Here is a 12307-nt window from a genome sequence, read left to right as displayed (position 1 = left end):
TGGGAGCACAAACCCTGTGAGGAACATCTGAAGGAGCTGGGGCTGTTCAGGCTGGGCTGTTCAGCCTGTTCAGCCCTGTGAGCAGTTTGAAGGAGCTGGGGCTGTTCAGGCTGGAGAAGAGGAGGCTCAGAGGTGCCCTCATTGCTCTCCACAGCTCCTGAAGGGAGTTGCAGACAGGTGGGGTCGGTCTCTTCCACCTGCAGCACTGACAGAGCCAGAGGACACAGCCTCAGCTACAGCAGGGAAGGTAGAGGTTGGAGATTAGGAAATTTTTTTCACTGAAAGAATAATAAAGTTCTGGAATTGTCTCCCCAGGGAGGTGGTAGAATCACCATCCCTGGATGTGTTTAGAGACTGGCCATGGCACTCGGTGCTGGAGTCTGGTGAGGTGTCAGGGCATGGGCTGGATTGATGACCTTGGAGGTCTCTTCCAGCCTCATCATTCTGGGATTCTGTGAGAGGAGCAGCCCCAGGCTGGGCCAGGGGGGTTTGGGTTGGATTTTGGGACAGGCTCTTCCCCAGAGGGTGCTGGCACTGCCCAGATCCCCAGGGAACAGGCACAGTGGCTGCCAGAGCTCTGAAGAGTTTGGATGCTGCCAGGGATGCCCAGGGTAGGATTTTGGGGTATCTGCATCAATGATCCCTGTGGGTCACATCCAGCCCAAGATATTCCATGAGTCTGTGGGAACACCTGGAAGTTGTAAAAGCTCATTTGCTGCTGAAATTAAAAATAATTTTTAAGACTTAAAGGACTGCAACGATGGGAACACGGAAGAGCCATGGGCCAGGTGAGCTGATGAGGATCTGGGTCAGCACAGGTGACAGGGTGGGTGCAGGTGACAGGGAATCTGAGTGTCCCCAGGACAAAGCACTCGAGCACAGCTGGCTGACAGTTTTATTTACACTTGTCTACAGCATCATTTTGCCTTACACGTTCTCTAAGCCAAACGGACCATCCTCCTCCTCCTCTGCCTGTGGCCTATCAGTTGCTAAATTTAAAACCTCCCATCTGTTAAGTACAGCAACAATTGGAATACAAAGCACAAGAAAACCCAAGGCTAACAACAGAGCGTCTACTTGATCTGGTTTTACAGTTTAGTTGAAGTCAGAGGCACAGTTACAGACTAACCTGCTCTTGTGCAACCTACACACATTTAGCATGGAAATTAGAGAGAAAAGAAAGCATTAAAGAAGGAACTGCATTTTTTCTGCAAAGAGATTTATCAAAATACCTCTACACCAAAAACATTTTGCTTCTAGACCAGTCCATAAGACATGGCTCAAAAAAAAGAAGAAAAAAAAGAGAAAAAAAAAGCCAAATGGAGTTTTTCATTTTTGCTCCGTTTGTTTCTGTGCAGTTTATCAAAACAAGCAGCAAATCTGGCAGTTTTATTACTGAAATAAATGAAGGTATATTGCTCTTTGCTTGCTTACAAATAAGTTTTCCTTACCATACTTACCTTGTGATGGCACTGAAGAAACTTAAACCTTTCTTAACCAAACGGAGCTCAAGAGAGACCAAGTTTTATATTCAAAATGGATTCCATAAAGCATTTTAAGCCATAAATTATGTTGAAGGGAAAAAGAATGATGGATGAAGAAGACGTTGAAGATGCCAGGACCTTCTACACAGTTTATTCATTCTCATTTTTAAAGAAAAATAAGATTAAGATACCTTGCAAATTTTAGTCAGCCCCAAAGGGAATTTTACAGGCGGCCTGCGGAAGCTTGCCTTGATTCCAAGGAGCAGTTCCACACTGCTCCGGCCCGAGCAGATCCCACCTGATCCGTGTGGCAGGAGGGAGCCCGGAGTCCGGGCTCTGGAAAGCACCACAGCCACAGCACTGTCCTCCCTCGCCAGGAACGAGGCCAATTCCCTCTGCAATCATGATGGGCTGGGGGTTTGCTGCTAGAGAGGGGCGTCCATCTGCTCTGGCACTGCTACGTGGCAAAACAAAAACTGCTCAGCCCACGGCCCCGCTGCTGGCCCCGGGTGCCCCCAGCCCTGCCCTGCTGTGGTCCCACGGGAGCTCCGTCCTGCTCTGGAAAACCCACGGCTTCTTCCTTGCACAAAGAGCTGTGCCAGGACATTCCCAACCTGCTCCTCCAGCTGAGGGAGCCAGGAGTGGGGGAACTGATCTGGAAAAATAATAACCCCCCCCCCCACACCACAGAACTTCCCCCTGTGCCGGGGAGTTTATGGCTTAAAATGCTACTGCGGGTTTGGGTGATGGATGAACAAAGCTGCAGTTTGCCAGAAAGCCAGGACAGACATGCACCTCTACTAGCAGATTGAGCACTTCTGACCAAGTAAGACACCAACTTCTTAAAAATGTCTCATGCACTGACTGGAATTTTGGTGGGTTTTTGTAAGTGTGAGCTTTTACACATTATTTCTTTTTAGAACTCGTACGGGAACCAGAATGGGAGGATCCGGAGGAAGATCTGCGGCGTCTGCAAGATACAAATGGAGAAAGCATGCACAGAAATGAGCTCAGATTCATCCTGGCACCCACTTTGAGCAGCATCCTACCATAGCTGGAAGCCAAGTATATCTCATGGGGGCCTTACAAGAATATACAAGTAATTCTAAGCCACTAAATAAACACTAAAAGTCTAAGTTTAATAGTGAGAGTGGAATACAGTTTCTATTTCAATGCACTATTTACTAAGGAAAATAATTCAATAATGAACACATTAACACTGTCATCACAAACTGAAAGAAGGGTGAGCCAGGTCTTTATACAGAACGTGCTCCTACCAGAAGGAATTTCATTGGAGTGGGGGGGGGAAATTATTTAAAAAAAGCAATTACAGAGGGGTTAACAAAAGTAAGAGTAGGGCAAGTGAGGAAACTGCTTTTACTACGAGAATAACTGCTCAGATTGAATTGCTTCCCAGTGAATCTCATCCTTGGATAACTACAGTAAACCATCACACATGTCAATACAGCCATTCTTATGCTACATAAACCCAAACCTTTCGGGCGACCGTGATCTCGAGCGCCTTTTTTTGCGATCACCAGAGGAAGAGGATCTAGAGCGGCTTCGCTTCTTGCCTCTCTCCGGGGAAGATGAGGAGCGAGAGCTGGAGCAAGATCTTTTCCTTGGGGTGGAAGACCCCCTGTAGGACCTGGAGCTGGATCTTTATTGATTGAGAAATAAACCACATTTAATTCTGGGATCATGGAGAAGGCACAAAGACACAACAAGCAGAGACAGTTTTCATCAGCATTCACTACTCTGTTTTCTCCAGGGGTGTGGAAAACAAACACGAGGGGCTTCCATACTTACTCTGCCAAGAACCCTGCTGCTGCCAGGGCAGCTTGCCTAAGAAATTCTGCTCAGCAGTGTTTCCTGATAAATGGACCACCAGTGGTTTGGAAAGCTCTCCCCAGCATTCACCAAAATGAGCCGTTTTGGCAAAAAGCACTGGGCGACTGCTGGGAAGCTGCCTCTGTAAGGACCTTCCTCAGCAGTTAAATTCCCACATCAGAATAACCTGGAAACCAGAGATCTGAAGCTGATTTACCATGGTGCACTTTACCCTGAAGGACATTTCACACTGCATGGTCAATAGGAACAAATCCAGCTGTTGCATTTACAGATCTCAAACTACATTTGTGACGAGACTAAAAAACCTTCTTCAACCAAAATACTGCAAAAAGCCTCTCAGAACGGAGTCAGAAGATTTAAAAATGTCTCTTGGAACACAGTGCCCCTCTGGTGGGGCACAGGGGCACCTCTCCTCTTCCCAAAAGCATGGATTCAATCCTGTGCTGACCCTCACGGGATAATCCACAGCACGTGCCTGCCCCCAGGGGGTGGTGGCAGCATTTGTGAGTGTTCTTCCTAACCCAAGCTTCCTCATTTGGAAGTTTGGGATTCTCTGAATGCACGGAGAAGGGACAGCCCTTCATTCCACCACAGAGGGAATGTTCTGCCAATGGAATGCCTGTGCAAGGACACCTCAAATGTGCTTTTGTTCCTGTGCCCTGCCCAGCTCAGTGATGCTCTACACAAATCACTCTGACTGCTCTCAGCCTCTCCCACCATCTCCTGCCAACATTTCCCTATGCTCCCCCAGGTCTGTACAGGAATGGCTGCCCCGTCTCGTGGGAGACACAGAATTCTCACTGAACACAAAACCAGAAGGACAGCAGCATTCCTAACGTTCCTCCAGCTCAAGCAGCCCCAGTGGAAACAGGAAAAGCACCCAAATGCCTGCAGCAGGGAACCATGCACTCAAATCCTTCTTCCTCCACTGCAGCTCGGTGGCGTCCGCTCGTCCGGCTTAGGCCAGACTTAGCTCTTGCACCAAAACTCTGCTCCTCAGTGAACACAGCTGTGGTGGAACACCCGGTGCAGAGCCAGCAAGTCTGACTTCCAAGATAAAAAGCAGTTAATGTTTGTCTGAGCAGCACAGCCTCGGTGGCACCAGAGCAGCTGCAGCCTGTACCCTGTGTCTGTGCAGGGACAGGCTGGTACCTCATTCACCTGGATTTGGACCCACGGGACCGCGACTGTTCCCTGGAGCTGGAGCGGGACCTCGATCTGGAGCTGGAAGAACTCCTGGAATGGGACCTGCAACAACACGGGAGATCTTTTCCAGTGCCTGACTGGCCCGTAGCAGTCACTGCTCCTGAGAGCAGCAGGCAGGAGGCAGCAGCACCGTGTGAGTGCTAAACCACCACTGCCCTCCTGCCCCAGCATCACCACGGCACGCTTTAACCAGACACTTCTACACAGCAACATCACAAAGTCAGCTCTAGCTTATGGTTCCTAAAACGAAGCACAACAATTAAACAGGATTGCAGTCCCCTGCCAAAAAGAAATAACTTCCTATCTACTCATTATTTCATGAAATCAATGCTTTAATTTGTGCCTTAACTGGAAACCCATCAGCTTCCTTGAAAGGCAGAGCAGATGAGAGCATCAGGGTTGGTCTGCTAAATTTCCCCCAGCCACTTCTCACGAGCACTTTGTCATCACCTTCAAACTTTCATAAAGATTTTCCCCTGCATTATAAATTAAGTAGTTAATTTGGGGCTAAAATACTGCCATATCCAACACAACTTGCAAGTGGCCACAATTATTTCCCAATTTTTCACTGATGGATTTTCTCTAAAGCACAAACCACATGAGAAATTTATAACGGCAGCAGGTTTCAGCAACCCCTGGAAACAAAAGCATTTTAAACAAATTCTAATAATATTTTCAGGTAAAATGTATTCTACTTGCTCTCAAACCTCTGAGTTTATACTGTTACCACAACTTTCTCATTTTACTGGGCAGGACACATTAGTGTGAACATTTCCTAGCTAGGAATACATTTAAACATTTTTAAAACCCACAAAAAAAGCATCCAGAAATGCTAACTGGTATTTCAAATGATCTGTAGCTAAAAGCAAAGAGTTCCAAGAGAAAGTTGAAATCTCAGTTAGGACAAGTTACTTTTTACTTCACTGATAATATTTGTGAATGTCAATATTTATCACTGTTAATGACCAAAGTTATGGGCAGGTGAGGTTTTGAGTGTCCTTGGAGCCCCCCAGCCAAGCACTGCACACCAAGTGCTCTGAGCAGTGGGAAGCAGGGGAGGCTGAGGAACAGAAGAGGCAGCAGGAGCAAGAGCCAACCTGGGGAGAAGCCAAGCCAGAGGCTGGGGCCTGCCCCTGGTCACAAGGGGCTGCAGAATCTGGGCAGTGACAGCACTGAGAGCACAGAGGGGCAATGATGAAGCTGGGAAGATCAGAAGAAACTTGAACTTTCACTGTTTATTCACAGATGTGAAATAACTGACCCTGGGAGCTGGTTCTGAATTATCAGGATCCTCCTTGCATGAGCTATAAGGCAGCTCAGAAGCTCCAAAACTGACATCACCCAATTTCAAAGCACTGACTGAATTGTTCATTTATTACTGAATTGGAATGGCAATGAGAAAGCTTAAGCATGCCCAGCAGATCTTTGTGAGGTCCCCTATAAACCTTCAGTGTTATTAGAGAATTCCAGAGTGGTTTGGGTTGGGAGGGAGCTTAAAGCTCATCTCATTTCACTGTTCCATGGGCAGGGACACCTTCCGCCAGATCAGGCTGTTCCAAGTCCTGTCCAGCCTGGCCTTGGACAGTTCCAGGGATGGCAAGGTGCTGACAGCACTGGCACTGCATTTAGAGCTTTGTCACTTGCCATTAACCTGAGTTCAAGTTTCTTGTCTTTATTCCCAGGATATTCCCCCTGTGTCCTTTCCCTGAATCTGCCCGGGCTGCATTGCCACTGCCTCTTCTGCCACCTCCTCCCACTGCAGCAGTGCCACCCTCTGTCCAACAACAGAACCACGCACGGCCGACGAGCCTGAAAACCTGAAAATAAATTGCATTATTCCATTTCTTGGGAGGATTTCACCAAACATCAACTGAAATCACTACAACAAGGCACAAGCCCCACGGAGCCTCCCCGCTGCACTCAGGCAGAGCATCAGCACCTCTGTAAATGGAGAGTTATTCACACATCACACAAGTGTAAGGCAATCAATAGAGTAAAGAAGGAAGTCAGATACTGACATTTTGCCTGGCGTTACCCTGGACCTGTACCCGTTTACCTGGACCTAGACCTCGAGCTCGAGTGAGAGGATGAGCGCGAGGACGAGCGGGAGGAGCGGGACTTGGAGCGGCTGCGCCTCGGCGGCTTCTTCTTCTTGTTGGTGTCCTCCTCCTCGCTGGCATCCAGGTTGTACTTGGACAGGTCAGCATCATCTTCATCCTCATCCTGCCACAGGCACAGCACAGCAAACTCAGGCACTGCTTTCAGCTTCCCTGCAGTTTTTACTGGTTCCAGCCCTTACCTCCTGCTCTTTCCCGGCCTTTGAAAACTGAACGGAATTTAACCAGACCCCACAATTTTAAGCGGTGAACAGTGACTGAAAATTGGTTTTGAACCAAAGTAATAAAAACCCTGCAACAACCCCCTGCCTCCGCGTTATTTAATGAAGTTAATGACCACACAGACACCTTTTTACCACTTACTTTAAATGAATCTTCACCCTCAGAATCTCTAAGCAAAGCCCAACTCTGCAGAGACAGATCTCATATGCAAAGTTGGGTGACTGCTGTGTAAAACACGACCACCTGCACTTGTCTCTGCAGGGCTGCTGCCCAAAGATGTGGAAAATCCAATAAGTGATACTCATATCTCAGAAAATATGGGAAAAACCCTCAGAATATTTTATTTCGTTTTATAAAAAATAAATCTGATGTGGTTTTAAAAGGCTAGGAAGAAAACTCAAGAGCACTGGCTATACATGGTAACCACACATCCGGGCTCCAAATAAAGATCTTGGAGTTCTGGGTTCTCATCTCTTGTCATTTCTGCTTTCAGAAACTGCCCATTTTTAAGTGCAGGTGTTCAGAACAAAGCAGAGCTTGTGCACATCTCCTCCAGCAGCTCTGGGCACCGTTATTGCCACAGCTCTGCTCTAAAGGCAGCTGAAAACACTGACCAGCCCCTCCCCTGCTCCTGGGCAGCACTGAAATCATGATTAAAAACTGCTTCAAGACAGCAAACCATCCTACCTCATCCAATTTATACTTGGAGAGATCTTCATCCTCATCCTCCTCATCCTCCCCCTCAGATTCCTTATCTTCCACTTCCTTCAGGATGGAGGCAGGACCCACCGGCTTCCCCCGGTACTTTTTCTTTTTGCGCCCAAACTGAGGAATTTCATGCCAGGGTTAGAACAGGATTTAACCAAAAACAATCACCAACTGTATTTTTGATAACACTTCTATAGGAAAATAAACAATCATCGATTTAAAGAGCTTCCCCCAAGGGAAAATGGAGCACTGTGGAACACCAATTAGCAACAAGGAACTTTCAAAGAGACGCTCGTCTTGGGCACAGTGAGACTCCAGAGAGGTGAACGGGAATCTGAGCATTTTGTATTTCAATTTTATGGGATATCCTTAAAAAACACAACAAGAGTCTCCCCAGAGCAGAGCAATCCCTGCCCCTCCTTACCTCATCATACTCCCCATCAGACTCCTCCCGCTCTATGTATTCCACGTTCTCCCGTTCATTGAAGCCTCCTCCGTAGCCTTGGAAAAGGGGCAAAACAACACAAAGCCTTCAGCTGCTGCAGCACAGAAACCCCACAGGGGCTCTGGAAACCCTCATGGAATTACAAATCTGCCACAAGGACGGAACAGGATCTCAGGAGGAACATGAATTGTTCCCACGCATGTTTATTAAATGCAGTTTCTCACAAATCCAATTAAAATAATGGATTAGGACCACTAAAAGTATTTATCAACTTAATTAAGTACTTACTTAATAAAGTAGAGTACTTCAATAAGTTATTTAAATAATAAATACATGGATATATTATTTGCAATTATAATAATTATATGAAATATGATTGTATTATTTAATTTCCTTTACTATTTCCACAATACTCAATACTGAAATATTGTTTTTCCTTTCAAATAATGAGCTCTGTGCTCTTCTCTAGGCTCCTTTATTTCTGTGCCTTTGTGTTCCACCCTGGGCTCTAAGTTCCTTGCCCTGCTCCATCCCTGCGGTGAATTCCCTGGCTGATCCCAGGTACAGAGGGGAGCGTGCAGGAGCTGTAAGGAGATCCTGCCCCAGTTCCCTCAGGAGAGCTGAAACTGAGCCCCAGCCCTCCTGAGCAGATAACAGCCTTATCTGCTCGTGGCCAGCCCACAGGAGGCCTCTGCAGATTAATTAAACATTGCCTCCAAAGCCCTGACATCAAAATCCAACTCGGGGGCAGCTCAGGCAGAATGTTCTCCACCAAAATCCTACTCGGAGCCAGCACTTCCCACAGCACCGAAACTCCTGCACCTTGTAGGAACCAGGAAAAGAAGGAATGCCCCCTCTGATCCCCAAGCCCTTCTGGCAGCAGGGCCAGCAGCCAGGACCCCCAGCTCACCCGTCCTCTCCTCCAGCTTGGCGTACTTGGGGGTGTTGCACATGTTGCACTCCGAGCGCCGCGCCCAGTTCACGTTCCCACAGCTGCAGGGAGACAGGGGGATGGGAATGAAACTCAGCCTTCAGTGGAATGGAACCTTAGCATTCCCATGGGAATAAAGCATCCTTCAGTGGAGAAAAAACACCCTTCAGTGGGAATGAAACACCCTCCAACGGGAATGAAACATACTTCAGATGGGAATGAAACCTTATCCTTCAATGGGAATAAAACATCCTTCAATGGGAATGAAACATCTTTCACATAGGAATGAAGCCTTATCCTTGAAATGGGAATAAAACCTTATCCTTCGGATAGGAATAAAACCTTTTCCTTCAAATGGCAATAAAACATCCTCCAGATTGAGAGTAAAACTTTATCTTCCCAGATGGAAATGAAACCTTATCCTCCAGATGAGAACAGAAGCTTATCCTTCGCATGGGAATAAAACATCCTCCAGATTGAGGATAAACCTTATCCTTCAGATGGGAACAAACCTCCCCTGCAGCCCGGGAACACAAGGGTGGGGACAGAGCACTGGGGAAGGTGTCAGCTCCAGGGGCAGGAGCAGGGACAGGAGCACAGAAGGGCTCTTCCCCAGCTCCCCCAGCCCCTCCTGGGGCTCCAGCCCCTTCCCAGCTCCGTTCCTGCCCTGCCAGGGCTCACTGCAACTGCCACTGCCACATCCAAGAACCTCAGAGTCACAGCTGGTCGGGGTGTGAAAGGACACTAAATCCCACCCAGTTCCACCCTGCCCTGGCAGGGACACCTCCCTCTGCCCCAGGCTGCTCCAGCCCTGTCCAGCCTGGCCTGGGCACTACCAGGGATCAGGGGCAGCCCCAGCTGCTCTGGGAATTCCATCCCAGGGCCCGGAGGGATCGCTGCTGCCCCAGCCTCAGGGAATTCCGGGGAGGAGCAGCCGCGTGTCCCAGCCTACGTTTTGCACTGCCAGTCGTTGGCGCTGAACAGCCCCCGGCTCTTCTCCGCCAGCGTCTTCCCGATCTCCGTGCCCCCAGCCTTCATCATCTTGGCCTCCGTCGTCTTCTCTGCGGGGACAGACAGAGAGCGATGGAACAGCGGCCGCGGGACGCGCCCGAGCCACTTCGGGGTGCTTTAAACAGAACCACAGGGATTCCCCAACTCCCTGGGGCTGCACGGCGATTTCGGGGTGTTTTAAAGAGAACCACAGGGATTCCCCAACTCCCTGGGGCTGCACGGCGATTTCACACCGGGATTCCCGAACACCCTGGGGGTGCACAGCGATTTCAGAGTGTTTTAAACAACCCCACAGGAGCTCCCGAGCAGCCCAGGGCTGGACAGTGGTTTCGGGGTGTTTTAAACAACCCCACAGGGATTCCCGAACTCCCTGGGGCTGCACAGCGATTTCGGGGTGTTTTAAACAACCCCACAGGAGCTCCCGAGCAGCCCAGGGCTGCACAGTGTTTTCACGCAGGGATTCCCGAAGACCCTGAGGGTGCACAGCGATTTCAGAGTGTTTTAAACAACCCCACAGGAGCTCCCGAACACCCTGGGGCTGCACGGCGGTTTCAGCGCTGGTCAGGGGCAGAGCCGCGGTGCAGGGCGCGTGTGGGATCTCTCACCTCTGCCGCATCGGTTGCAGCTCGTCCTCCTGGCGAAGTTCACGTTGCCACACCTGGGCACGGAGCAGAGCACAGGGCCGCGGGTGAGGGAGGCGGAACCCGCGGGGCTCCCCCGCCGTTCACCCGCGGCACCAGCCGCCTCCCCGCGCAGCCCCCCGCGCCCCGCCGCGCCCCGCGGCCCCGCTGCCCTCACTTCTTGTCGGGGCAGATCCAGTCGCCGTCGCTGACGCGGAAGTTCTTGGCCGCCATCTCGGGCCGGGCCGGGCCGCGCCGCCACGCGCAGGACCCGGGCCCTGCGCCGCGCGGGCTGCCCCGCGCCGCGCCTGAGCGCCGCGCCTGAGCGCCGCCCCGCCGCCGCGCCCGCCGCGCTCAGGCAGCGCCGCGGACGCCTCAGCCCGGGGAGGGAGGGGGAGGGAGCGCCCCCTGGCGGCGGGGAGGGCGGCGTGAGGGGAGCGCGGGGCGGGAAAGGGAAAAGGGGAAAAGGAAAAAGGGAAAAAGGGGAACAAAAGGGAAAAGAGGGAAAAGGGGAAAAGGGGAAAAAAGGGAAAAAGGGGAACAAAAGAGAAAGGGAAAGGGAAAAAGGGGAACAAAAGAGAAAGGGAAAAAGGGAAAAAAGGGAAAAGAGGGAACAAAAGGGAAAGGGAAAAAGGGGAAAAAAGGGAAAAGAGGGAACAAAAGGGAAAGGGAAAAAGGAAAAAGGGAAATAAAGGAAAGGAAAAAAAGGGGTAAAAAAGGGAAAGTGAAAGGGAAAAGGGAAAAATGGAAACGGAATAGGAATGGGAAAAAAGGGAGAGGGAAAAGGGAAAAAAGGGAGAGGGAAAGGGGAAAAAGGCAAATGGGAATGGGAAAAGGGAAATGAGAATGGGAAAAGGGAAAAATGGGAAGGGAAAAAGAGAAAGGGAAAAGGGAAATGGAAGAAGTGAAAAACGCCAGTCACTTGTTTTAAATTTTTTAAAAGTTTAATAGCATAAAAACAGTAATAAAAATTAGAGCAATAAGAATTTGGACAATCAGAGTTAGGATCATAAAGGACAATAAAACAAAGAATGACGGACGTCCATTGCTCTGACACTAAGTCACGAAAACCAGGCCTTGTGAACAAAGGAATAACTTTAAAAGCAACAGCCTGTTGTATATTCATACATTCATACATGATGCATAAATTCCTTTTAAATTAGGAATTTTTCTGGTTTTTGTCAACTTCTTCCCCTTAATCCTGGTGGTTCCATAAAGACGGAGAGAAGGTGGAGGAATGTTTGTCTTTTCTGATAAGGAGGCTGTAACTCTTCAGGTTCCATGTAGCTTTATCTCTGTGTGAAGAATTTCTTGATTATCTTATCCCTTTCTTGAGCTAGTAAAAAATATCTTACATTGCAGAGTTTCTATTTTAACATTATGTTGTAACCCAAAACTACTTATATTTAACACACTACTTTAAAAGGATTAACACAGTATTCCAAAATAACCCTCAATAATACATATAGCATTCAGTTTAATATTTGCAAAGAGCCAATGACAAAATACACATTTTCACACCACTTTTTTGGGGGGGCTAGAAAAGGGAAATCTGCCAAGATCTGCAGTGCTTAGGTGGCCCAGCATTCCCAAAGCACATCCATGCTACGTGTTTGTCCACAGCAAATGTTCCCGTCCTGGCATTTTCTGTTCTCTCTCCTTCCTGTGGCCACATCCCGTGGCAAAACCACCTGGGATTGCTTCTGGAGCAA

General features: G+C 48.9%; 1 protein-coding gene across 1 annotated transcript; it reads right to left on the bottom strand.

The window, feature by feature from the left end:
- Positions 1-881: 881 nt before the first annotated feature.
- On the bottom strand, positions 882-10882 carry ZRANB2 (zinc finger RANBP2-type containing 2). The gene is made up of 10 exons (XM_021535605.3): positions 10774-10882; positions 10581-10633; positions 9917-10025; positions 8944-9026; positions 8013-8089; positions 7568-7705; positions 6598-6764; positions 4497-4583; positions 2980-3144; positions 882-2454 (listed from the first exon to the last, which is right to left on the bottom strand). Exons 1-10 carry the CDS (start codon positions 10827-10829, stop codon positions 2391-2393), a joined length of 999 nt encoding a protein of 332 aa, XP_021391280.1. The 5' UTR covers positions 10830-10882; the 3' UTR covers positions 882-2390.
- Between the last annotated feature and the right edge of the window lie 1425 nt (positions 10883-12307).

Source organism: Lonchura striata, chromosome 8, assembly GCF_050655825.1.
Source record: "Lonchura striata isolate lonStrDom1 chromosome 8, ASM5065582v1, whole genome shotgun sequence".
Taxonomy (NCBI): Eukaryota; Metazoa; Chordata; class Aves; order Passeriformes; family Estrildidae; genus Lonchura; species Lonchura striata.
This window is presented reverse-complemented; position numbering and strand designations above follow the sequence as displayed.

Bases quoted from the DNA above. Each gene is read 5' to 3' on its own strand.
- ZRANB2 (XM_021535605.3), bottom strand. From the start codon at position 10,829: ATGGCGGCCAAGAACTTCCGCGTCAGCGACGGCGACTGGATCTGCCCC. The intron at 10,634-10,773 runs GTGAGGGCAGCG...CTCCGTGCCCAG, and splicing joins TGGATCTGCCCCGACAAGAA to GTGTGGCAACGTGAACTTCG. The intron at 7,706-8,012 runs GTAAGGAGGGGC...GAAATTCCTCAG, and splicing joins CTGATGGGGAGTATGATGAG to TTTGGGCGCAAAAAGAAAAA.